Source organism: Podarcis melisellensis (assembly GCF_964234715.1).
Source record: "Podarcis melisellensis genome assembly, chromosome: 12".
NCBI lineage: Eukaryota > Metazoa > Chordata > Lepidosauria > Squamata > Lacertidae > Podarcis > Podarcis melisellensis.
The window spans coordinates 28,122,589-28,146,603 of NC_138544.1; the positions used below are offsets into that span (position 1 = coordinate 28,122,589).

General features: G+C 42.6%; 1 protein-coding gene and 2 long non-coding RNA genes across 3 annotated transcripts in view; 2 read left to right on the forward strand and 1 right to left on the reverse strand.

Moving 5' to 3' along the window:
- Positions 1–17,229, reverse strand: part of LOC309353834 — a 34,947-nt gene extending 17,718 nt beyond the window's left edge. The window contains exons 1-3 of the long non-coding RNA XR_014162044.1: positions 17,032–17,229; positions 1,743–1,836; positions 56–290 (exon numbers count right to left, since the gene is read on the reverse strand). This is a non-coding gene — a long non-coding RNA (uncharacterized lncRNA). The remainder of the gene's footprint in view (positions 1–55; positions 291–1,742; positions 1,837–17,031) is intronic.
- LOC309353896 overlaps positions 1–24,015 on the forward strand; it is a 356,834-nt gene that overhangs the window by 179,259 nt on the left and 153,560 nt on the right. The gene's annotated exons all lie outside the window — the stretch shown is intronic.
- Positions 17,240–24,015, forward strand: part of SNX13 (sorting nexin 13) — a 63,578-nt gene continuing 56,802 nt past the window's right edge. Inside the window, exon 1 of the mRNA XM_081883183.1 lies at positions 17,240–17,586. Within this exon, the coding sequence (XP_081739309.1) occupies positions 17,575–17,586 (12 nt within the window). The 5' untranslated portion in view covers positions 17,240–17,574. The remainder of the gene's footprint in view (positions 17,587–24,015) is intronic.

Genomic DNA, 24,015 nt, shown 5'->3' on the forward strand with positions numbered 1-24,015 from the left:
TGCCTGAACTTTAAGACAACAAGATACCATGGTCAATTTTTTCAGGGTTACTGACCTAACTAAAATGATGCTAAGATAAAATCTAGAGTGGGTAGTTGTCATGAGCCTCATGAGAATGTCCTGGAGAGGCTGGTCAGATCAGGATGATGCTTGAGGAGTTGGACTTGGATGAACCCGGGGAGAGACTTATTAGGTTGAGCCAGACCTCGCCTGGTCCTCAGGAGGTTTCAAAGTTGTATGGGAAGGAAGATGGGGACACAGAATCTGACCCCAGAGAGGGACTCAGAGGGCTGTTGGGAGAAGAAGGTGGGTTAGGCATCAGCCATGATCAGTTGGCTCCACAGGAACTCTCCCAACCACCTTTCCCTAACAGCGAGTCTCCACCCGCATAGGAGGTGCTGGGGTACAAGTCTGGCTCTGAGCCTGTGTTGTCCCCTCCCCTGTCACCTAAGACATGGAGATGCCACTCTGAGCAAATGGCTCAGGCCCAGCACACTGGAAGAAGTGCCTGTTTGCTTGCCCAGTCCAAATATGCTTCTCCCTTGCCTCACAAAAGTGGGCTATGCTGGGCTTCTAACCTTTGCCTTGCCTATGCACTGCTCTGATTTGAGCATTAAAGATTTTGTCAGAAACCACAATCCAAGTTTGAGTTCTTTATCCATTGAGAGCCAGGACAGTAGTAAGCATGCATGCTTCTTTCCAATCAGTTCTTGCTCTTGGAGTTTCTCAAAAAGTGTCAAGTCTCAGAGTTGTTGCTCATTATCAGCTCTTGCAATTAAGCTGAATTAATTAAAGCTTAAACCATGGTAAAAAAACAACAACCAGAACTGTGCACAAGGAACAAGGTGCTATGATTGTGGTCTCAGTGGGTTCTTGGACCAACTTACTGATTTTATAGCAGGCATTTATTTGAGTCTGAATTAGCAATCTTTTGTCTCAAAGAATACATTGTGTGATACATGTGGTTTCGGGAAAGAGCTGTATGAATGCCACATCCAAATCCATAGAAAGTTTCATAATACTCTGGAGTAAAGAGGAAACACTTGCTGAGTGACATGAGAATTATGAAATAAATGTAGCTTTTTATAGGCAACAGCCTTAGTGTTAAGTTCCAGTGTGTCACATCCACTTCCTGTTATGCTTACAAGCTTTGCCTCACTTTTTCCTTGAGATCTTTATCCTGTTTATATACCCTTTCTATGTTTGTTTTCAAAATTTTAAGCTTATTAAGCCATAATGGCTTATTTTGAATCAGAACAACATAACCAAGGGGCTACTGATAATAACATGCTGCATGCTCCCTTTTTTTCTTTAGATCAATGAAATGTTCTAGGTTCTGCTACCCAGATTTGGCTTCTTTCAGATGAGAGCAAACTGAATATTGCTGGTATTATTTCATAATGTTTTCTTCATATAATTATTTTATTTATTTAAGAGTTTTTTAGATGGACTTTCAGCTGAAGATGATTAGCAAAATGAGGCAGTCTGGAACATATAAAAATCAAAGATTGCAACAAAGCAGGAGATGAAAGCAGCACAAAAAACACACAAAAACATTGATAAAAACAACAAAAAGGAAAGCAACATGAATAAAATTAATTATTAAAAGCTTAGGACATAAGAATGTATTCACTAAGTGCTTAAAAGGTAACAGCACTGATGCCAGCTGAATATTCCTGAGGATAACATTCCAGAACCAGGGCACCACCACTGCAAAGGCTGTACTGCTGGTCATAACCTACCTTATGACCCAGAAGGTGGTACCTGGAACAGGGCATCTGATACAGGCTCATATGGGAGTAGAAAGTCCTTCACTGGCTCCTAAGTCTTGTAAGCCTAAAAGTCAAAGTGAGAACCTCCAAGTTAGAAGTCAGTGAAAATATTTACATCTTTAAACACACACACTCACACGTACTAGGTTGCAACCAACTCAGAGTACACCCAGAGTATACTTTGAATTATTCGAACAAAATTTGTCCTGTGCATTAATCCAGTGCAGCTACTCTGAGTAAGACTCATGCTGGATATAACCTATTCAGTTCATCAAGTCCCAGGCAAGTGTGGTTGTCAGGAGCCAGCCCAATCCACAATGTGTTAGGCTAGACTATTCTGATCCTAGCCATTGAATCCTACTAGATAGTCCTAGGCAACGTTCACTGTAATATCAGTGGCACCAAATATTCACAGCTCCCGTTGAATACTGTGAGAAAGGGAGCAAGCCTTCCATTAGTGGAGATGTAATCCTTTGTTTTTGACATTCCAGCTGGTAGCAATGGAAAAAAGATTAAGATATTTGAAAAGCAAGGATTATGACCTCACATAGGGAATAAGCAGTAGCAACTAATGCTATGAGCCTCGCTCCGCTCATGAAGCAACAGAAAAGAAGAAAAGTTTGGTTTTTTGCAAAGTACTCTGTGAGGTATTTTCAACACTATAGCTACTAAGGTAAAGGTAAAAAAATAAAGGTCTCCTGGACAGTGAAGTCCATTCAAAACTGACTATGGGGTTGCAGCGCTCATCTCGCTTTCAGGCCGAGGGAGCCGGCATTTGTCTAGAGACAGTTTTCTAGGTCATGTGGCCAGCATGACTAAACAGTTCTGGTGCAATGGAACACTGTGACGGAAACCAGAGCGCACGGAAACACTGTTTACCTTCCCACCACAGCAGTACCTATTTATCTACTTGCACTGGTGTGCTCTTGAACTGCTAGGTTGGCAGGAGCTGGGACAGAGCAATGGGAGCTCACCCCATCGCGGGGATTCGAACTGCCGACCTTCTGATCAGCAAGCCCAAGAGGCTCAGTGGTTTAGACCACAACATCATATATTTCATCAAATAGCAGGGAAGCTGAAACAGGAATTGTGATGGGCTCTATAGGGGACATTCAGATGTGGGGGATATTGTGTTAGTTTTCCTGAACAGGGTGTGCCTGAGTGCAAGGTCCGATCAGGATTTGTTTTCAGTATCTGAATATAGAAAGCTGCCTTGTACTGAGTCAGTCCATTGGTCCATCTAGCACTATATTATCTGCACTGACTGGCCATAACTCACCAGGGCTTCAGACAATGCCAGCGCTACCTAGAGATGCCAGGGATTGAACCTGTGACCTTCCACCTGCAAGGCAGATGCTTTTCCACTGAGATATGGCCCCTCCCTGAGCACAGTTCACTGTCTTTCTACATTGCAAATACTGTACACTCATTTTCTCCCCAGCTTTCTCCATTTTAGCAACCTGATTTGGAGGTCTAGTGGGTGGGGAATTGCTCAAAGAACTACCAACAGATCCTCATTGACCTTGTTCACACCTGATCTAAAATCTGAGGTTCACAGAAAATATAGTGCCAAAAGCCTTGTTCTAACCCACCCTGAGGTAGCACTTGTAGTGTTTGCCACCCACAATGTGTACAAATTAAACTGATGCTTGTAACTCAGACTGCCATGCCATTTCCCATAGTTTTACTTTTTCATAAACAGTCAGAAGCATAAACTATAGCATACTACTGCTTTCATACTGATGCTTTCATCTGAGAAAAAATGATGGAATAAGCTGCCACCTAGAGTTTGAGAACCAGCTTGATATTATGGCTATATTTTACTTATTGCTCAGAGATAGTACTTCTGGTTAGACAGCATTGTTTTGAAGCACGACTCGAGAGGGGTACGACGCAGATGCCAATTACAAACGAGACTGAGGACATGCCACCCTAATGGATTGCATCTTTGCTGTATGATGAGATTTATATATCCCACATGACTGCAATAGATGCAATAACAATGGTAGCTTTCAATATTTCTGCAACACAGGAGCTGTTCATCAGGACTAGGTGCATAATTTGTCGCTTTAGGATATCAGGGGGAGATCACATATCTGACTTCTCAGGGCATCCCATTTAAGAAGGATATTGACAAGCTGCAACATATGCAGAGAAGGGTGACCAAGATGAGAAATGGTCTGAGAGCAAAGCCTTATGAGGAATCGTTGAGGGAGCTGGGTATGTTTAGCCTGGAAGAGAGGAGATTGAGAGGAAATATGATCGCCATCTTCAAATATCTAAAGGGCTGTCACATGGAAGATGGAGCAAGCTTGTTTTCTCCTGCCCTGGTTCTACCCGAACCAATAGATTTGAATTACAAGAAAGGAGATTCCGACTAAACATCAGGAGGAGCTTTTTGCCAGTAAAAGCTATTTGACAGTGGAACAGGCTCTACTGAGAGGTTGTGGTCTCTCCTTTCTTGGAGCTTTAAAAGCAGGATGGACATTTTTCATGGATGCTTTGTTGAGATTCCGGCATTGCAGGGAGTTGGACTAGATGATCCTTGGAGTCCCTTCCAATGCTAAAATCCTAAGGTTCTATGATTCTATGACCTCCAAAACTAGCATGTCTTTGAAAAGGACTCAGCCTAAACGTGCTACATTTCTATATGGAATTTTGCCTTCAAAGGGGACATTAAAATGTACACACACATTTAGAACCCGAAGTGGTACAGTCCAAGATAAATCTTACTAAAACTTTTGCATTAAAATGCTGATGAATTTTTAAGAGGACCTTTTAAAAAAATTCTCAAGGTAATATTGAAATGTAGAGAACTGAATTCAAGATTGGAAAAATGAAAATGAAAATTAAACTAACTTGGTGAATAAGTTCTTCCCTCCCCTTGGTGAATAAGTTCTTCATCTTCTGGGTCAGACCAAAAGTCCATCAAGTCCAACATCCTGTTTTCCCCAGTGGTCAACCAGACACTTTTGGGAAACCTGCAAGCTGGGAATGATGAAAAAGATCTCTCCCATTGTTGCTCATCAAAGATGCACTGCCTCTGAAATCAGATGTTGCATATGGCCATCCAAATGAATAGATGGGAATTTGTCTAATCTTTTTGGAAACCACCTAAACTAGCAGCCAGCAGTGTGTGACAACAAATTCCATGAATTCCGACTAAACATCAGGAAGAGCTTTATGAGTATTATGTGAATAAGTACCCTTTCTAGTGAAGTAAGTGTATGGAATTCTGGGATGCTCTCTACATTACATTTTTTAAAAAGAGAATACCAGCACAGTTTTTAACATGATATGAGCTTGAGTTTACAAAGCTGTAAATCGAAAATGAAATTCAACAAGTCTGTATAGGCACCTTTGACATACATCTATTTATTGGGAAATTGAAAAATATTCCTTATTTTGTACCATTAAAAGTATGTTTCTCCTTTACACTATTGCCTCAGAAGCAATTGTTGAGCAATATCTGCCACCTCACAAAGTCTCTGGCAACTAGAAATGTCACTTACATTGGCTGCATTGAACTGTTGCTGGACTTATTTAAAATCATTTATATACCTTTTCGGGTTTCAAAAATCTTGACATGCTATGTTTCCATCTAAGTTATATTGTTAATCCTGCTGCTATTATTAGCATGATTTTATTTTGTGAACCGTCCTGAGACCCCTGGGTATAGGGTGGTATATAAATTCAATAAATAAAATAATAATATAGCAGAACGCTAGCCAAATGAAGTTTTTGAGTATCCAGAATATTGTTCAAAATGTTGCCTTGCTGAAATATCCAGTTTTTTCACCAACTCCACCAGCCCTGTTCAGCCTACAATTCCCAATGGGTTTTTGCATATGCAAGCCAGATGCCTTATTGAATGAAAGCATTTTCCTTCATTTAACTTTTTTTAACTTGCTGCTTGTATGGATTAACACATGCAATGCAATAAACTGACCAGCAGAGGGATTTATAGTTCTATTGAAGCTCAAGAACTGAATAAGCTTTGAATGCTCTGTTCTATTTAACCATATAATAGCACTTGAAATAGTCATGGCTTCCACTAAGGAATTATGGGAGCAGTAGTTTGTTAAAGGTGGTGGCAGCTTTTAGGAGGCCTCTATTCCCCTTCCAGAACTACATTTTCCAGAGAGTTTTCACAATCAATCCCACTTTACATGGAACTCTGGGAATTGTAGCTCTTTAAGGGGAATAAGGGTCTTCTAGCAACACTCACCTCCCTTAACAAACTACACTTCCCAGGATGCTTTGGGGAAGCCATGTTTGTTTAAAGTGGTAACATAGTACTTTAAATATATGATGATCCCTGGAGCAGGGATAGACAACTTAAGGCCCGGGGGCCAGATGTGGCCCAATTGCCTTCTCAATTCTGCCCGCGGATGGTCCGGGAATCAGCGTGTTTTACATGAGTAGAATATGTGCTTTTATTTAAAATGCATCTCTGGGTTATTTGTGGGGCATAGGAATTTGTTCACCCCCCCTCCCCAAATAGTCTGGCCCACCACATGGTCTGAGGGACGGCAGACTGGCCCATGACTGAAAAAGGTTGCTCACCCCCTGCTCTAGAGCATTGTGTGGGACCCTGACCCAACCTATGGATCTTTTATGTCATATATCTCCCCCCCCCCATAGGTTTAACTGCTAAGGAAGCCTTACCACTCTGATATTGCAACGGACCTCCGGAACGAATTAAGTACTTAACCCGAGGTACCACTGTATGGTGTATGCCACATGAAATGGTTATGGATGATGTGCAAATATAACGGCGAGGCCAGGTCCCCAGGCTGCAGAGAACAATGCAAGAGGGAGGGTCCCCCCCCCTTCTGAGGTCTGAGCATGGTTAGATATATGACACAGGAAAACCAAGCATGGCATGATAACAGATTCTAAGGCTTGATCAGATGCTAGCAGACCAACAACAGAAAAATCAAAACAGTTCTACATGCAGAAACTAGGGGGCAATATAACAAATCGCATTATGCCCACCTGGAGCAAAACAAGCTGCTCACTTGCTATCTGACAGTTTCTGTCTGAAGATGCCATCGATCGAATCAATGGCTTGCAAAGCAATGGGCTTGGATGTAGAGCAATTCTCCTGCTCTCTTTTTTTCCTGCAGCCCTTCTGTCCCATAGGTTTCAGTACAGCACTAAAAAAACCCCAACAAAATTCCTACTCCATTCTTCAGGTATTCTTAAATAATGCTACTGACAATTTAATATGGGTTGCAAGAGCTGAACAGCTATCAGTTTCTCTGCTAGTTGATATAACCCTTGTAAGGGAAGAAGCCCATTGGGATGACCTCATGCATTCAGAAATGTGATCGGCTGCAAAGGGCTGATCTCTAAAAATTTATAATCTGTTCTTCCATCTCTCCACAAATAATTGAGATGGGTCTCAAAATAGCACAGAAAACAGACTTGGGGGAACTGCTTGGCACAAAAGGTTAGTGTCACATGGTATATAATGTCCCTCTTCTTGGTATCAGCCAATGCAAGGAGAAATTCTCTGAAAACCACACACCACTGGTATCATATACATGGCCCCCATCCAGGAAGGGGCCCAGCAGAATTCTGGGGAGAATGTGGCCTTGGAGGCTCCTGTTTTGTAGTGCAATCAATGTCCTCTGGCAGATGTGTTTTGGGATGGTGCTATTATCGAGAGAAGCCTCATTAGCTGCTACGTCACGGCTAAAGACCCCAGCCTGTGCTTTTAACCCATAGTTTTTTGGGTGCTAATCTGGTAGCACCTTCTAAGGTCTAGATTAGGTTGATACTTGTGGCAGCAAGTTTGTCATACAGCACAATGTTTTGGGACTGAATATCTGTCATGAGCCTTGAGATGCCATCGGGCTCGAGTTGGCAAGCTGTGAAGGATGAGGAGGAAGAAGGAGAAGATTGAATCAGGTGGTTTGTATGGTTCCAAAAATGGAAACCCAGATAAAAAAAAGACAATGGAGAAACTCCCCTATGGGAAAAGTTCCCAACATCTGGAGAGGTGGTGCCGTGGGGGTGTGTGCGTGGGGGTGGAGGCTAGGCACCCACAACAAAAGTGTGGTGGGTGCCTGGGTCCCTGAAGATGGTGGCAGTGATAGGGTCTGATATGCAAACAGCAACCCTGATTGGCTGGCCTACATGTATGCATGGAGGAACTGTACACACATAGGTCCTTTTCACATTGATGCTAATTGTGTGGTTGTCAAGAAGCATGGTGAACATGTACAATAGCCGACAGCCATATCGGATGTTCGGCTTCCGAAAAATGTTCAAAAACCGGAACACTTACTTCCGGGTTTTTGGTTTTGAGAACCAGAGTGTTTGAGAACCAAGGCATTTGAGAACCAAGGTACCACTGTAATGAACATAAAGGTCAGCATATAGTTTCCTTTTCACATTTTCTAATTGCTTTAAAATGGTTAGTTCTTGGATGTTTTAATGAAATGCAAGCTGACTTTGGATGGGCTATGCCCAAAAAGATGACCTATAAATAATAATAGTATTTATTATAAATATAGGAGATTATTCCATTTTACCTAATTATTTAATTCATATGTTATGCCTGGCTGTGCCCCTGAAGACTCTCTTCATTCCATCAGTCTTTATTCATTAACTCTCTTATTTTGTGTTTGTTTGTTAGACCACAGCAGTTTTGTGTGATATCTTAACTGAAAATACTGCTCCAAAGCCTAATTTGAATTCATAGTATGCAAACCATTATTATGAAGTTAGAACTAACCATATTTTCCCAATTGGGATATCATGGCAAACTACAGTGAGTGAGAAAACAGAAAATATGTGAGCTTACATAAATGATCTCACGTGCCAGATTGTTTTGGTGTTTATATGTGAATTAAACCAATGCCGCAATATTCAGTCTCTTGTTTTTGCCAAGGAAACTTACATTCAAAGTAGGGAAAACAATGACTGAACATACTCAGCCTAAAATGTACATAGTAATTGCGTTATTTACTTATTGTTGTCTGTATGACAGATGGTAACTTCATTTGGTGTGGGTTGACTACCTTGAAATAATTTTAGAAATTCATTACCCTACCACCAGCTTCCTCATTCAGTGGTATAGGGTTTTTTTAAAAGAAAAAAAAACCCTGTAGTCACTTCTCAAACTAAAGACTGAAAGTAGGTTCAGCTCCAGAGGAAATAATAAATCAAGGGCTTACACAGGGCTTACACAGAAAGACGAGAGACAATGTGTGTAAGAACGGAAATTCAGACAGATTATTGTACAAGTTGCAAAGAGAGAAGTGAAGAAGGAAACTGAAACAACAGCTGGTACTAGAAACCTAGAAAAAGCAAAAAAAGAACTATATCAGGAACTTAAGTAGGAATACTGTCTTGTATAGGACAAAATGACCTATGGTGATTCTGCTTTATACAGTTGCAGGAATGGAAATAATAGAATTATTATTATTATTATTATTATTATTATTATTATTAGTTTATGAATCACTTTTCACAAATGTCTGAAGGCCATTTATAACCTTACAACAGGAACTAAAAATAGGTTTTAAAATGATAGCAAATTAACACCCAAGGACATAGGAGCCAACTCCTAGGGGCTGAGGGGTCTTCACCCCCTGATAAAATATTTGAGGGGTCTGGGCCCCCCCCCCAAAGTTGATAGGCATTGCCATTCAAATAGTGTGTGCACACTCTATCTTGTAATCAATTATACAGGGTGGGGCTTACCTGGGTCTCCCAATATCTTATTCAAGTTGGCACCCCTGCCCAAGGGAGTGTCCTATATTTATTCAACCTTGTTGAAACAAAAGTGACTTCAACATGGGCAAAATGTAGTTTCTAGTTGGTTGAACTGCAACAGGATAGCTATAGTTAAGGCATAACACTTTGGTCTCGTTCACATGTCATAGTAAGCCAAACTACGGCTCACTACAACCATACAAATGCTTGGGCTCCCAGAAGGAAGTTGACAGCCTCTTTGCTCCTTACTTTGCTCCCCATACCTATTTCTCTTTCCTCCCCACTTCCACCTCCAATCTGTAATTGCCACTCCAAGCAATTTGGTTAACCAATCTAGTCCCAGTGACTGTGGAGCTGACGTTTTGCAGGTGATTCCCCAGCCTGCCGTGACAGCATGCTGGATTCCTGCTAGAAGCCAAACTTGGCTGATCATTCGATTTCTAATGATACAAGCTATGTACAGATTTGGAGTAAGCCCTAATGGATTAAGTGGAGCTGACTTGCTGCCAGAAGCATGTTCAGTGCAGGGAATGGAATTGTCATTGTACAGTGCATAACCGTGATAGTCACAATCACACCCTTTCACAAGCGTCTAAGTTTATACAATAATCTTATAATTATAGCGTCATAACAATTATGGGATGTGTTGCAGTAACTAACGCAGATCTCCATGTGTTGCCTTTCAGCTTGATCTACTATTTCCTGTGCACATACTTGGGAAATTATTTGGAGTGCTGCAATGTCTTCTTTCAGCCTGACTTAAATTATGTTTTCTATTAAGTTCCAGTATAGCAGAATTTGCACACCATTCTCTTGAAACTCGTGTTTTCTGTATTCCTAAATGTTTACCTTTGGAGCATACAGTGGGCAAAAAGCTCCCCCTACATGCTGATTGGGCAGTTTTAGGACACTGGAGGAATTCTGCTGCATAAATAGTAATGGGCAGTGCTTTTTTCTGGGAGTATGCATACCCCTAAACATTTTGTGACTCTAAGTTTGGCCTCATTGAGGGGGCAGTATTTCAATATGAATAGGAAAATGAGAGTACCCCTAAACATTTTTTTTAGAAAAAAAAGCACTGGTAATGGGTCTTCAACCCTCTGCAACCCTGGACCATGGCACCACTGTGCTTAACATGGTAAAGGTACCCCTGCCCATACGGGCCAGTCGTGTCCGACTCTAGGGTTGTGCGCCCATCTCACTTAAGAGGCCAGGGGCCAGCGCTGTCCGGAGACACTTCCGGGTCACGTGGCCAGCGTGACGAAGCTGCTCTGGCGAGCCAGCACCAGCGCAGCACACAGAAACACCGTTTACCTTCCTGCAATAAAGAGGTACCTATTTATCTACTTGCACTAAGAGGTGCTTTCGAACTGCTAGGTGGGCAGGAGCTGGGACCAAAGACAGGAGCTCACCCCGCTGCGGGGATTTGAACCGCCGACCATGCGATCGGCAAGCCCTAGGCTCTGTGGTTTTACCCACAGCGCCACCCGCATCCCAAGTGCTTAACATAAGTTACTCCAAATCCATTCAAGGTGAGATACCATTGTCCATTGTCACGTCTGCTTGTCAGAAAAGTACAAACCAAGTTTCAGCTTTCTCTTTTTATGAAACAAGACAATGCACAGAAGAAACTCATCTATCTCATCCAGGATTGGGAAACTACAGGCCTGGGTCCCCACTGTGGGTCTCAATACACCTCTTTCTGGCCCTTGAGACTCTCCCCAGGAAACTCCCTTCCCTGGCCCGGTTCCACATGTTCCTCAAATGTTTTGCCTGGCTGGAATGTGTCCTTCAACTGTGATCATTCCTCTCGCTTGCCTGGATTGAGGATGGAGAGAGGTGTATTTGAGTGTTTAAGAAACTTCAAAATATGTCTGGAATGCAGTCTACTGTACAAAGCTAAAAGTCACATTAGATGCTTTGCCTGCTTTTCTCTCTGGCCACAGCCATAACTGGCATGTGCCCCCTGCCCCTAATCTTTTGGATAGCATTTACCCAGTGTTGCAGCTAAGGGTCAAGCTACACATTAGTCATCCTAGATTTGGAGAGATGGAGAGATGGTGTAGGAAAAAAGAAATATGTTGGTAATAGTTAGTAGCATATTCAAATTAAATGCTTAGGACCAGACACACCTCTTCTTGAGCAAAATGCAGCTGTGTTGCCCCAGCAGAAAAGTTTTTAGCCTTAACCCTTCCTCCCAGACATCATTTTCCTGCCAAAAATCAGCCCCAGAAGTTCCCCTGACTGTGCTATTTGCAGCACTGCTCAACACTTCCTCTTTCAGTTCTAGGTTCCAGCTACTGTCACTGGGAAATCACTTCAAATTCACTTATTCTGCTTCTGCTCTTTATTGCTTTCTTTCCATTAGCAGGCTTGTCCTAGGCTGGTACTTAGAAAATGAACTGTGGCTATTGCATTATTATTATTATTATTATTATTATTATTATTATTATTTATTAAACTTATTAGTCGCTTGTAACTCAAAAGGTTCCGAAGTGACTTAGACTGAACATGCACACACACACACACAACAACAACAACAGAATAAAAGGGGGATCATATAACACATTAATAACCAGCCCACCCCCATAACGGTAATAGAAAACTTTGGCAGCATGGTAACAAAAAACAAATCAATATTCCCATTAACCAGAAGACAGAAATAAAAACTCAACCCTGACACCTGCTCCCTATCCCTAAAACCATCACAGTGTGGGCAGGAGGTATTTTGAATCTCGTTTCTGCCCAACCTAAAGTATGTGGCTCTTCCTCTAATCTCTCTTGGTTCAGAATGGTGTGTCAACATAGTTTAGTAATGCTCCTTTGATGTTGCTTCCATTCCACTAATAGTGTGAACGGCTGAGAATAATTGGCAGAAGACAATTAGTGATAATGAAAACACATTATGGAATGTTTTGAATCAAATACATCAGCTCCAGTTTTGTTTCGGTGTCACTGGTTACCAATTTGTTTTGGGGGGCTAGTTTTTAAAGTCCAAAGTGGTCTGGGGACAAGATACTTTAAAAAAGGGTTGGGAGACCTGTGGATCTCCAGATGTTGCTGGACTACAACACCCACTGCACTGACCATTGGCCACTGGCTGGGTCTGATGGGAGTTGGCGTTCAGCAACATCAAGAGGGCTGCAGTCACCGCCCCCCCCAACTTCAAGGACTCCCCTTCCATAATTGTGTATTCAAATTCTCATGTAAACTGTCAGAAACCCTGTTCTGTGTCTCCTCTGGTGGCAGTAAAACCTTGACTTTATCTGAAAACTGAAGACACCTTGGATGTCTGCTCTGAGCTTGTGACAGACAAGCGGGGTAAACGTAATTTCACCAAAACAAACAAGTGTCACTTTGGATGTGTAGGAATGCAGACATTCATGCTCAATTTGGTGGAAAGAATGCTGCCCATAAAACATCACTTCATTGCTTGCTTGTGTGGCCTTACATTCTCTAATAAAAAATAAAAAATTCAGTGCTAATGTCTTAAAGGAGCTTCTTGTTTCTTGGGTAACTGTTTTGGCTTAACATCTAATATTTTAACCCAGGTGTGAATGAAGACAACAATACAGCAGAAACAAACAGCCACAACCATGGCAATTCTGAAACTCTCAAGAGAGATCACAGAAATAAGCTGATAATGAAGGAATACATTTTAAGCTGCAAAGAGGCGACACACATAATACAGGGTGGGGAGGGAGGAAGGTGAGCAGAAAATAAGAGAAGGAAAGAACGGAAGAGAACGAAAATACCAAGATCTGTGGATTAGGCAAATGCTGATGCATCAGAAACGGCAGGTGCTGTTTCAGAAACGATGTACAACACTATTTATCCTTGAGGACATTTTGCTAGACCTCACAGTTTCATAGGAACACTGCTTCCTCCACCTGGTGCACCGGGTGGATTAATGGACTACTCAGCCAGGGAGCTTTCTTAGCAATGTAAGTGCAAGGTTAGAAATAAGAGCCCAAGTGGCTATCACCAAGTGCAAACATGGCAACTGAGGAATATGGTGGCCATGTGTTCCACTTCACAGAGACCAGCTGTCCTATCCAAGTCCTGATTAAAAATAAAGAACCATAGGAAGGGAGAGCAAGGGCCTTGAAATTGCCTGCCAATGGTTTAGCTCTTGGACAGCAGCATTCCCTACTATGGTATTTGCATTTTAAATTTTAGTACCGGTAATTACTTATACATTTGCATCTATACATATTAAGGTAAAGGTAAAGGTACCCCTGCCCGTACGGGCCAGTCTTGACAGACTCTGGGGTTGTGCGCCCATCTCACTTAAGAGGCCAGGGGCCAGCGCTGTCCGGAGACACTTCCGGGTCACGTGGCCAGCGTGACATCGCTGCTCTGGCGAGCCAGAGCTGCACACGGAAACGCCGTTTACCTTCCCGCTGGTAAGCGGTCCCTATTTATCTACTTGCACCCGGAGGTGCTTTCGAACTGCTAGGTTGGCAGGCGCTGGGACAGAGCAGCGGGAGCGCACCCCGCAGCAGGGATTCGAACCACCGACCTTTCGATCGGCAAGTCCTAGGCGCTGAGGCTTTAACCCACAGCGCCACCTGTGTCCCTTCTATACATATTAGCACATGCAAATTTTATGGTAATCTGTGTTCTCTCTTTTTAGTCATGCATTTCCCCTCTTTTCTTTGGCACAGCACACATGGTGGGGATGGACAAATCAATTTCAGTTCCTTACCTTTCCAATCTAAAATGCAGCTCATGATTTATATATATTTGTTTGCAACTGTGCCAAATAAATAAAGTTTTCCCAAGGATTTTACCTAACAAAATGCATTGTTCGGTGCTATTTTTACTAATGCATGCTTCTTTTATGAACACATTACACAAATATACATTTTATATGTATTTTATGGTTGGAGAATTGCACATAAAATTATGAGAAGTACAATTTCTGAAGGATGGCTGTGTTTCAGTTTGTATACTTTTTTTGAGAAGGTTTAGGTTGGGTTCACATTAAAATGTAAATTAAATCAAATTTCTCCCCCATCCCTAATAAGTGGTCACCCTGTTGATAAGGCAAAGGATTTCTCACACTCTTTTCTTGATTCTTCCACAGAACATGTTGCACACAACATATGTATCACTCAAAGGATTTGTTGTTAAACATGACCACCACTGATGTTCACAATCCTGTTTTGCTTTAATTCAGAAACTTTGTTGCACAAACAATACAAAGCCTTTAACTTGTCTGTTTGGTATTCTGCTTGTTTGCAGTTCAATAACTCTCTTGAAAACTGATATACCAGAATGAGATTTTGTACATACATTTACGGTAAGGACAGTTCAGCATTTCAACTCTGAATATCAGTTCTACTTCTCCCCTTTTTCAGTCACCTTAGATTTCTGTTCTGACAGGTATCATAATGCAACCTTTCAAATACTGGAATGAAAGTTGGCATTCATCTTCAGGACATCACATTCATATTTGATCTTCTTTTCCCTCATCACAATGTAATACATCCCTTGAAATTTGAGATATTGGAATGATTTTCCCCCTCCATATTTCTCTGAAGTTAGAATATACTTTCAGTTGCCATATTAATTTGTGGTGGCAGTTGGAAGATGGAAGTCAGATTGTAATGCAATATCTGAAATGAAGAATCTTGAATACTGTGATTTACCCACTCTAGTTTTGTAACTATTTTAAGTACTATTTTAATAGCACCATATCAGAACTGCATGATTTCTGCAAGGAGGCAAGTGCATACATGCCTATATGTCACACCATATACAAATCCGCATGTTATTTTATGCAAGTAATCAGACTTATGTACACTTAAAGGGGGGCTAGCTCAGTGAAAAAGCACCAGTTTCATGTGCAAAAGGTCTTAAACCCAAAACAGCTACATGATAACTGAGCACATTTCAGGGGGAAAGGAGGGTGGTGAACTTTGGGGTAGTGAGATGGAATGGGACCACTCCACACTGCAGCACTTTGTCACAGATAGCACTTGTTGAATATATCTCAATTTTCTCACAAAATCTCACCCCATCACAATAAGTGGTGTGGGAGAGACATATTTTCCTGACAACTTCAACATATCTGGAAATGCTGCATCTTTACTCCAGCTGCGGTCAAGCCATCTCACACTTCATCATTCAATGCACAAGCACTGAAAGTCCTCTCTAAACACCGTCATCCTATTATCTGCCTGTTCATTCGTCTTGTTTCCAAGTTATTCCAGATGTGTCCACTGCTTTGTCTGAGCATTGCTTCTGTTATCCACGTTAGCTTCTTGCTTCCACTGCTAATTGGACCACTTATCATCATTTCCCTAACCTAGAGTGCTCCGGCCTGCTTCTCTCTCTACTCCGCTCCCCTCAACTCTTTTTACCAAAATGCCGTACAAAACAAAACAAAAGCAAGTGAGCAGCAATGAACAGCAGTCCCTATTTGCCTGCTACTCTGGCCTTGTGCATTATCATATCTTAATGCTGCCCAACCGATGGTTTCTGGACTTATCATGAACCTTGCTTGATATTCCAGTCCAAAAGCTCTCATACTCTACTCTGACATCCCTACCCCACACCAAATCAACAAGGCTACAGTCAGGTGTTCATTCATTCCCTTTCCATACATAGTCAGGGTCGTGTTTTAAAACCAACACTAGATGACACCCAGTGTACTGGAAGAAGCAAATATCACCAGTGTCGAAGGAATGATTCTTCAACATCAACTTTGTTGGGCAGGTCATGTTGTGCAGATGCCTGATTATTGTCTTCCTAAACAACTACTCTATTCCCAACTTAAGAATGGAAAGCGTAATGCTGGTAGTCAACAAGAGGTTCAAAGATTCTCTCAAGGCAAATGTAAAAAAAATGTAGTATAAACACCGACAACTGGGAAACACTTGCCTGCAAGCGCTCCAATTGGAGAACAACCTTTACCAAAGGTGTTGTGGGCTTTGAAGACGCTCAAACTCAGGACAAAAGGGAGAAATGTGCTAAGAGGAAGGCACGCTTGGTAAACACTCACCGTGATCAACTCCCGCCCGACCGGAAACCTATGTCCCCACTGTGGAAGGACGTGTGGATCCAGAATTGGCCTCCACAGTCACTTATGGACTCACTGTTATGATCATGTTCATGGAAGACAATCTTACTTGGCTACGCGTGATCCCCAAAGAAGACGACACCCATAAGCAAGTGCTGAAAAGGGTGTGAGAAAAAGGCCCTGTCTGGGGGGAGGTGTGATCATATGTATTTTAATTGTCTGATTTTATGTTAATGTGTTATACATTTGATGTGAGCCGCTGTGAGCCCGGTTTTGGCAGGGGAGGGTGGGATATAAATAAAAATTATTATTATTATTATTATTATTATTATTATTATTAAAGGAACAGATTCCTTTGGAATTCGGACGGGCAGCAGATTCCTAAGCAGAAGCTGGACCCCACTTGCATTCACACATACTCCTTAGAAAACGCGTCCAGAGGAGGTTTGTGCCTCCAACTTGTCCCAGAGCCATTTCTCTCTCCCGCCTCCAATCATGACTGACTTTTTGCCACCAGTCCAAATTCCAAGGAACTCCTCACAACGACCTCGGCAAGCTTTTGTGAACGTGAGCCCAGCTCTCCTCAAGTTTCTCATAGCGCGCCACATACTGACTCGTCTGTCCCGCTCCGTGCCCCTTTCCTCACGTTCCGCCGCTCCAGACCCGCGTTGCTTGGAGGGCGAGTCGACAGAGAGGCAACGAGCCCGCGGTTGTGGGCGGAGGAGGGAGGCGGCAAGGCGGCCGGGCCAGAGAGAGGCCTGCCCAGCAGTGTCTCGCCGCCCCAATGGGCGGCCGCGTCGGCGAGAGTAGCAGCGGCAGCGTCGGCGGCGTCTCGCGCAGCCTCCTCAAGATGGCCGCCTCTCCTGAGCGACCTGCGGAGGCGGCGTCGGCTGCTGTGGGCTTGGCGCTACGGAGGCACCGCTGAGGAGGGTGGCAGCCGGCTGGCGCCGTTCCCCCTGCGGCGGGCGGCGGCGGCCCCGGGCAGACGTTGCGAGCTGCAACACCATGCGGCGGGGCTAGAGCCGGAGGCTCCCACCGCGAGCAAGGATGTTAGCTGAGGTAAGGGAGCCGCAGGCGAGACGGACCGGGCAGCGGCGAAGAAAAAGGGGCCCGGAGGCTGCAGGCCGCTCGCCCTGCGCGGCGCTCCGAGAGGTCCTGCCTCCGTGACAGCGGCCAGCCGCTCGCGAGAGGCTCCTCGGGCCCCGTTTCCACGGCGGCGAGGGCCGTTGGGTCTCTGGATAGTTGTTTTCCCCCCCGCGGGCCCCTGTGGGTGCTGCTGCCGCCCCTCAGCAAGCCGGCCGAGGGTGGCTTTGGGTCGTTTCATAAGGACGTCGGTGTGATGAAGCTGAATGCCCGGCTGCTCCCGGTAGGCCTCCTACGGGAGGCGTTGGCCTCCGGATGCAGGTCCGCACCTGGATTTCCTTCTCCATCCCTGCTCGGGGTCGCCCCCCCCCCCCGGTTAACTGACGAGCACCCGGGCAGCTTTTATTACCCCGAGCCGAGAGAGAGGCGGCCACCAGCTCGGCACTTTCCTTATCTCCCTCAGTTTCACTCATGTGACCCTGCAGCATATCTCGTAAAGGGAAAGCGAAGCGAGTTGTTGATAGTATTGTTCTTGGCGGTGGTAGTGTTACGGAACTTTCTCAGTGTAAAAGAAGCAACCCCGAATTATTATTATTATTATTATTATTATTATTATTATTATTATTATTATTATTATTATTTGAGGGTGGTTTGGGGGTGTGTGATGGGACAGGAACTCAAGTCTTGTTTTCTCAGGACTGCCTGCTGCTTAGACTCAGCCAGCCTCAATGGCTTAAACTTTTTAGGGTACTGTAATTAGAAATGTGGTTTGTGAGTGTTGCCTCCTGTGTTGCTGCTCATCTTTTGGTGGAGTGGGTAGGACTTGGGGCCCTTACAAATGTGTTGCCGGAAAAGCATTTCATGTGTTTTGTCCTCTCTGTTGTCTGGTTTTTATTTGTTTTTATTTTTGTCAAGCTGCTTTGAGACTTTTTATTGGGGGGGAGGAATAAAAATGACTTCCTGTACTAAGTAAATAATAGCAGCACCAACTTGATTGAATGCTAGTGTTATGCTTTTGGTATAAAGTGTGCTAGCTGTGTTCTTCCAGGTTAAGGAGCAAACACTCTTTTAGTGCAGACCTATATACCGTATAGTGACTCAGAAGTAAGCCCCATTGTGTTCAGTGGGACTATTCCCAGGTAGGTGTTCATAGGATTGCCACCTTGTTATTTTTTCCGCAAAAGTGTCAGCAAGCTTTTAAGTTACACAGAAGTGCTGGAGGCTCCTGATTCTTTGCATTTGTCTGGATACTTAAGTGGTCCAGCTGCTGGTGGTTAATGGGTCAAAGGTATTGTTGAATAATACATTGAATACCTTGTGATAACTCAAGTCACTCACCAGTGCCGTGACCCTAAAGGTATTGGCTTGGACCATACTGAACATATGAAGCTCCTTCATACTCTGAGACCATTAGTATTGCCTATTCCTAAGTAGGATCAGCTTTGTGGAGTCCAAGGCAGTGGGTTTTCTCAACCCTGCTCCCCTAAATTCTTTTAATTGATAGTGCAACTGGGGTTCCTGGTTGCAAAGCAATTGATGTGCTCTTGTCATTAAATTCTGCAAAAGAAATGATTAATAAGATACCTTGCTGCTGCTTTCATGTCATTTCAAACTGTAATGTATGAATCTGAGGACTATGTACAGTATATGAATTCAGTAACTATATGTGACAATGAAATAACATGATTACTGCTGCCGGCATTAGACATTTCCATGTAATTTGGAAGCTTGCATGCTTTTTCACCAACAGAAATGATGACATAAGAAGAAACTGCTGAATCAGGTCAGTGGCCCATCTTGTCCTGCATCCTGTTCTCACATTAGCAGCCAGATGCCTGCGAGAAGCCAGCAAACAGGACATGAGAGCAACAGTAGTCATTGCAGTTCCCAGCAACTGGTATTCAGAGGCATAATGCCTCCGACAGTGGAGATAGATGCAAACATATTATTCTCTGAAGTGGTGTAGAAAAAAATTATTAGCAGATAGTAACAGATAGTATTTATGTAGTGCTTTGAGCGCTCTAAAGTGCTTCACATATATGCCTTGATAATGCTTACAATAGCCCTGTATGGAAATTCACTCTTATTATTTCCACATTGCATATTGGCTGAGGCTAATATATAATGATTCGCCTAAGGCTGCACCTAATCATTGTGAGGCAGATGCATACTAGTTAACTATGCAGTAAAATACGGTTTTTATTTACATTTCCTGTTCATCCTGTGATCAGCTGTTTAAAAGTTCACTTGACCTGATAGCATTTATTGTGACTATTGAAGAAGTACTGTTTTGATAAGTTATTTTCTCAGGATTTATGTACATTGTTGGTACGTGTCAGACAGGAACTTTCTATTTTGATCTGTCTCTTTCATTTTGTTCAGATATGTACATTCCAGAATGAAAGGTGCAGGGTGGTGCTAGTGGATTTCTATCAGCATAAGGGCTGGAGACGGAGATGCCTTGCACAGTGAGCACTTGACTAATACTGCTATCTATGTAAAATGAAAGGAACTTAAAAGCAGCACTGGCACCCAACCTCTATATCAGCCTTGCAACTCATTTTGATTAAAAGATCTAGCTTGGGGGAAATCAGAAAAGTGCGAGCATGAAGTATTACACATATGTCATCTTTAAATTGCTTACAGCACTGCCCCATACATGTTTGTTTGAAAGTGTGTCCTGCTCTGTTCATTGAGACTTAGTCCCTAATGTGTAGGACTACAGTCCTAAAATAGCTTTTGAGTATCAATACTTGTTTAATAAGTATTGTAACACAGTTTTACTGGTGCTTTCATTGGATAGTAGTTGTGCATGTTTGACTGAATATATTCAGTCAGTCCTAGGTTTCCTTGCTGATATTTTAGTACTAATCCCCCCATGCTTTTTTATAGAAATTTCCCCCTCCCTGCTATTTTTTTAAAAGTTCATAACATTGGAGAGAACCAAATAGATTGCCTAGTTGTACCTTGAGTGGAATATCTTATACCTGAAATGCCTGCACAATCAGCAAATTTCCAGGAAAAGGGGATCACCAGTACCAACATTTCTTATAGTTACAAAGTTTCCCTCCCTGAACTCACTCTAATTTACAAGTGGTATGCTATCCACGTTGGCAAAGTTCACAACTTCTAGTTGATTAATGAAACACAAGTATTCATCATTCTCAAATATAAGATTGATATTTGTCTACTAGGCATTTGTTTTGCTAATATTTGTAGGGGGTCTATAGTGGGAGGGGAGGATTGCAAAGCAATGCATGTGTTCGTGAAGATTCCATGGTGGAGTTACAACTGTTTCCTATGCCTTTGCCAGCTCACTGCAACCGGGGCAGGAGAGGGTGGACATCTTTCACCTGCTCTGGTTTTCTTCTCCCACCACCAAAAAACTTGTTCCCATTGATTGTCAGCTCCAGAATTTGTATAGCTGTGGGATCCTTATGTGGTGTGTGAGGAAAGATTGAGGGCACAAGGAGAAGGAGACGACAGAGGACAAGTTGGTTGGACAGTGTTCTCGAAGCTACTAAAATGAGTTTGATCAAACTGTGGGAGGCAGTGGAAGACAGGAGTGCCTGGCGTGCTCTGGTCCATGGGGTCATGAAGAGTTGGACATGACTAAACAACTGAACAACAACAATAAGGATCTTGGAGCTCACTGCTCTCTTGTTGTAGTTTGCTCTTTTGAATCAAAAGGTTATCTATGAGATGTGGGCATTCACATCTGTATTATAAGAAATACAACATTTGATGACCCAGTCTTTTCTAAGGCTGATGGGCTGCCCATTAATCATGTTATTATAACTTTGGTCACACTTCTTTGAAGTCTCTCAGCCTCACTCACCTCACAGAGTTTTTTGTTGTGGGGTGGAAGGGAAAGGAGAATGTTAGCTGCTTTGAGACTCCTTAGGGTAATGATAAAGCAGGATATCAAATCCAAACTCCTCCTCCTCCTCCTCCTCTTCTTCTAGATTTTCCGAGCTTAAAAGTGGAAAGAAGCAAAAACACAGTTAAACATCAGTCTGCTTATCACATGGTCCACAGCCTACACATTTTTGAGGTTCAGATTAATGACATAATAGAACTAAAATTAGGACATATTATTTCTGGGAATAGGAGAATTGCTGACTGTCTACATTTCTTGAAGGGAGCCAGACTCTACTTTTGAAAATAAGCTATAAATTGTTAAAATAACTTTATTAGATAATGTTGAATAGTTCTATCATTCTATTGCTATCATTCACACCATGTTAATAGATATGGGTACCAATAACAAAGATTGTTTTATCTCTACTAGAATTTATATATGCAAACTGCATCTTTGCAGTCTTGCTTGGGGTAGGACAAACTATGATGAATAAATCAAAGCAATTACATGCACACAGTCCTGCCTATATCAGTCATAAAATTAAGTTGGTAAAAAAGTACAAAAGTCAGAAATGGCTAGTTTTAAATAACTAAAGCTATTGGGTTATATTCAACATTAGTCATACCCTGAATGGCTCCATTGACGTTAGTTTGTCGACTTCAGTATGTCTACTGACTTACTAAGTATCACCCACTATAATGGGTAGGAAATTGGATTTTGCCAGCAGGCTGTGTTGTTGCCTCCCTCACTATTTCTGCAATCAACTGATGCCACAATGACACTGAAATCAAAATATGTAGATAAAGGCACAGTGAGGATACGTGAAGGCCCATGCTTGGAGTTTTGCAAGCCCTGATAATTTGCTGATAGTTGGAGTTTACAAAACCATGGTCACAGTGCTTAGCAGATCCCACAGTCAACTGATCAGAACTTTATGGACTGCTGTGTACTAGGTTTCACAACACCAGGATCCGGTTTTTTGGATAGAAGTTTGGATGCTAGAAGTGCTCTAGACAGGGTGTGTAATAGTCAAAGAAAGGGTACTATATAGTTTCCAGGTGATACATACAATTTCCTCCTTACTTCCAAGTGTACCTCGCCCAGAAGCAGCTGTAGGGGAGCATGACTTGTGTGATTGCATCAGGCAAGGAGCTTCTGTTCTGGGGTGCTGGAATAGTCACCACCACTTTTACTCCAATGAAAGGTGAGAGACAGGAGGGCGGGGGCAGGGCTGGCTTTTGACATCTCACAGGGCGCCGCTGAAATTTGAGATGCCGAGGCCCACCACTGCCTTGGCTCTATGCTTATCGTTATTGATTTCCCAGCCATCCATGCTTGATTTCCTAGCCATCCAAGCATTAATTTATGCTTACCATCTAAACTTGTGCAAATTTGAACTGGCACAATGTATTTAAATAACACATTTTTCCTAATGCAGAATATGGGAGTTTCTCAGTATTTTTGTACCATCAGCTGTAGCTTTTATTTTATTTTATTTTATTTTATCCTACCTAGTGCAAATATTTTTTGAAGAGCATATTTTTTCCTTTGTTGAAGAACTTATCTAAGTAGTAGTTCTGATGTTTATATATCCACAGAGATAGACAATTGTGTCTAACACTGATTTTAAATAAAACAATTACAATTTTGCAGACTAAAGAAAATTCTAGTATATTTATAAAGTATAAGCGAAAAGTTCAAACACTATAGGCCTTTCTCATTATGTGATTTACAACTGCATAGACAAGCACAATTGTGAAACACCATAACTGAGTCATACTTCTATTATAGATTTTAAGAGCTGACTGTGAAAACAAGCTGGGTGACACCTTGCTATTTGCTCTCCAGGCCTTTGCATTAGGACCACATTGTCATCCTGTTTGTTACGTCAAGCAGAGTGTGTGATCATGCACACAGAAAACTTTGCCATTTGGTATTTAGCAACCCTCTTCCAAGTGCCCACTGAGTGGTTGGCCTATAAGGGCAAAGAGGACAGTACTCTGCCACTCTTGCAACTCAGAGCCAGAGGCACTCTTCTTTAACCTTTTCCCCATGTTATGTCTACTTGCTTGGAGTCTGCATCACTACTGCCTGGGTATATACCCCCATAACCCTCCAGAAAAAGAAAGACAAACACCAAAGTCCCTCCCACATGTTGTGGGATTATTTAAGTTCATGCAGTCAGCTGATGTGGCTAAGGGGCTGGTGGCCATCACATCCGACCATGTGCCTTCAAGGCATATTAAATCTAGCAGGGAGTGGGTGTTGACTGGTTGGGTTCAGAGTGTGGTGAATATTTCATTGCGTAAGGCAGTGGTTCCTGTAATGATGCAATCACTCTTAAGGAAACTAGTCCTGGACACCTTGGACTGGAAAAACTATCAACCAGTTGCAGATACCCACTTTTGGGGGCAGATGGTGGAAAGAGTAGTGGCATGGGAAACATAAGCATCATTGGATGGCACAAGTAAACATGCATTGGATTGGACTTGGTGTGGTAAAATAAATTCGTTTCTGAAGGTAATATTTTCTGACTTCTCTGT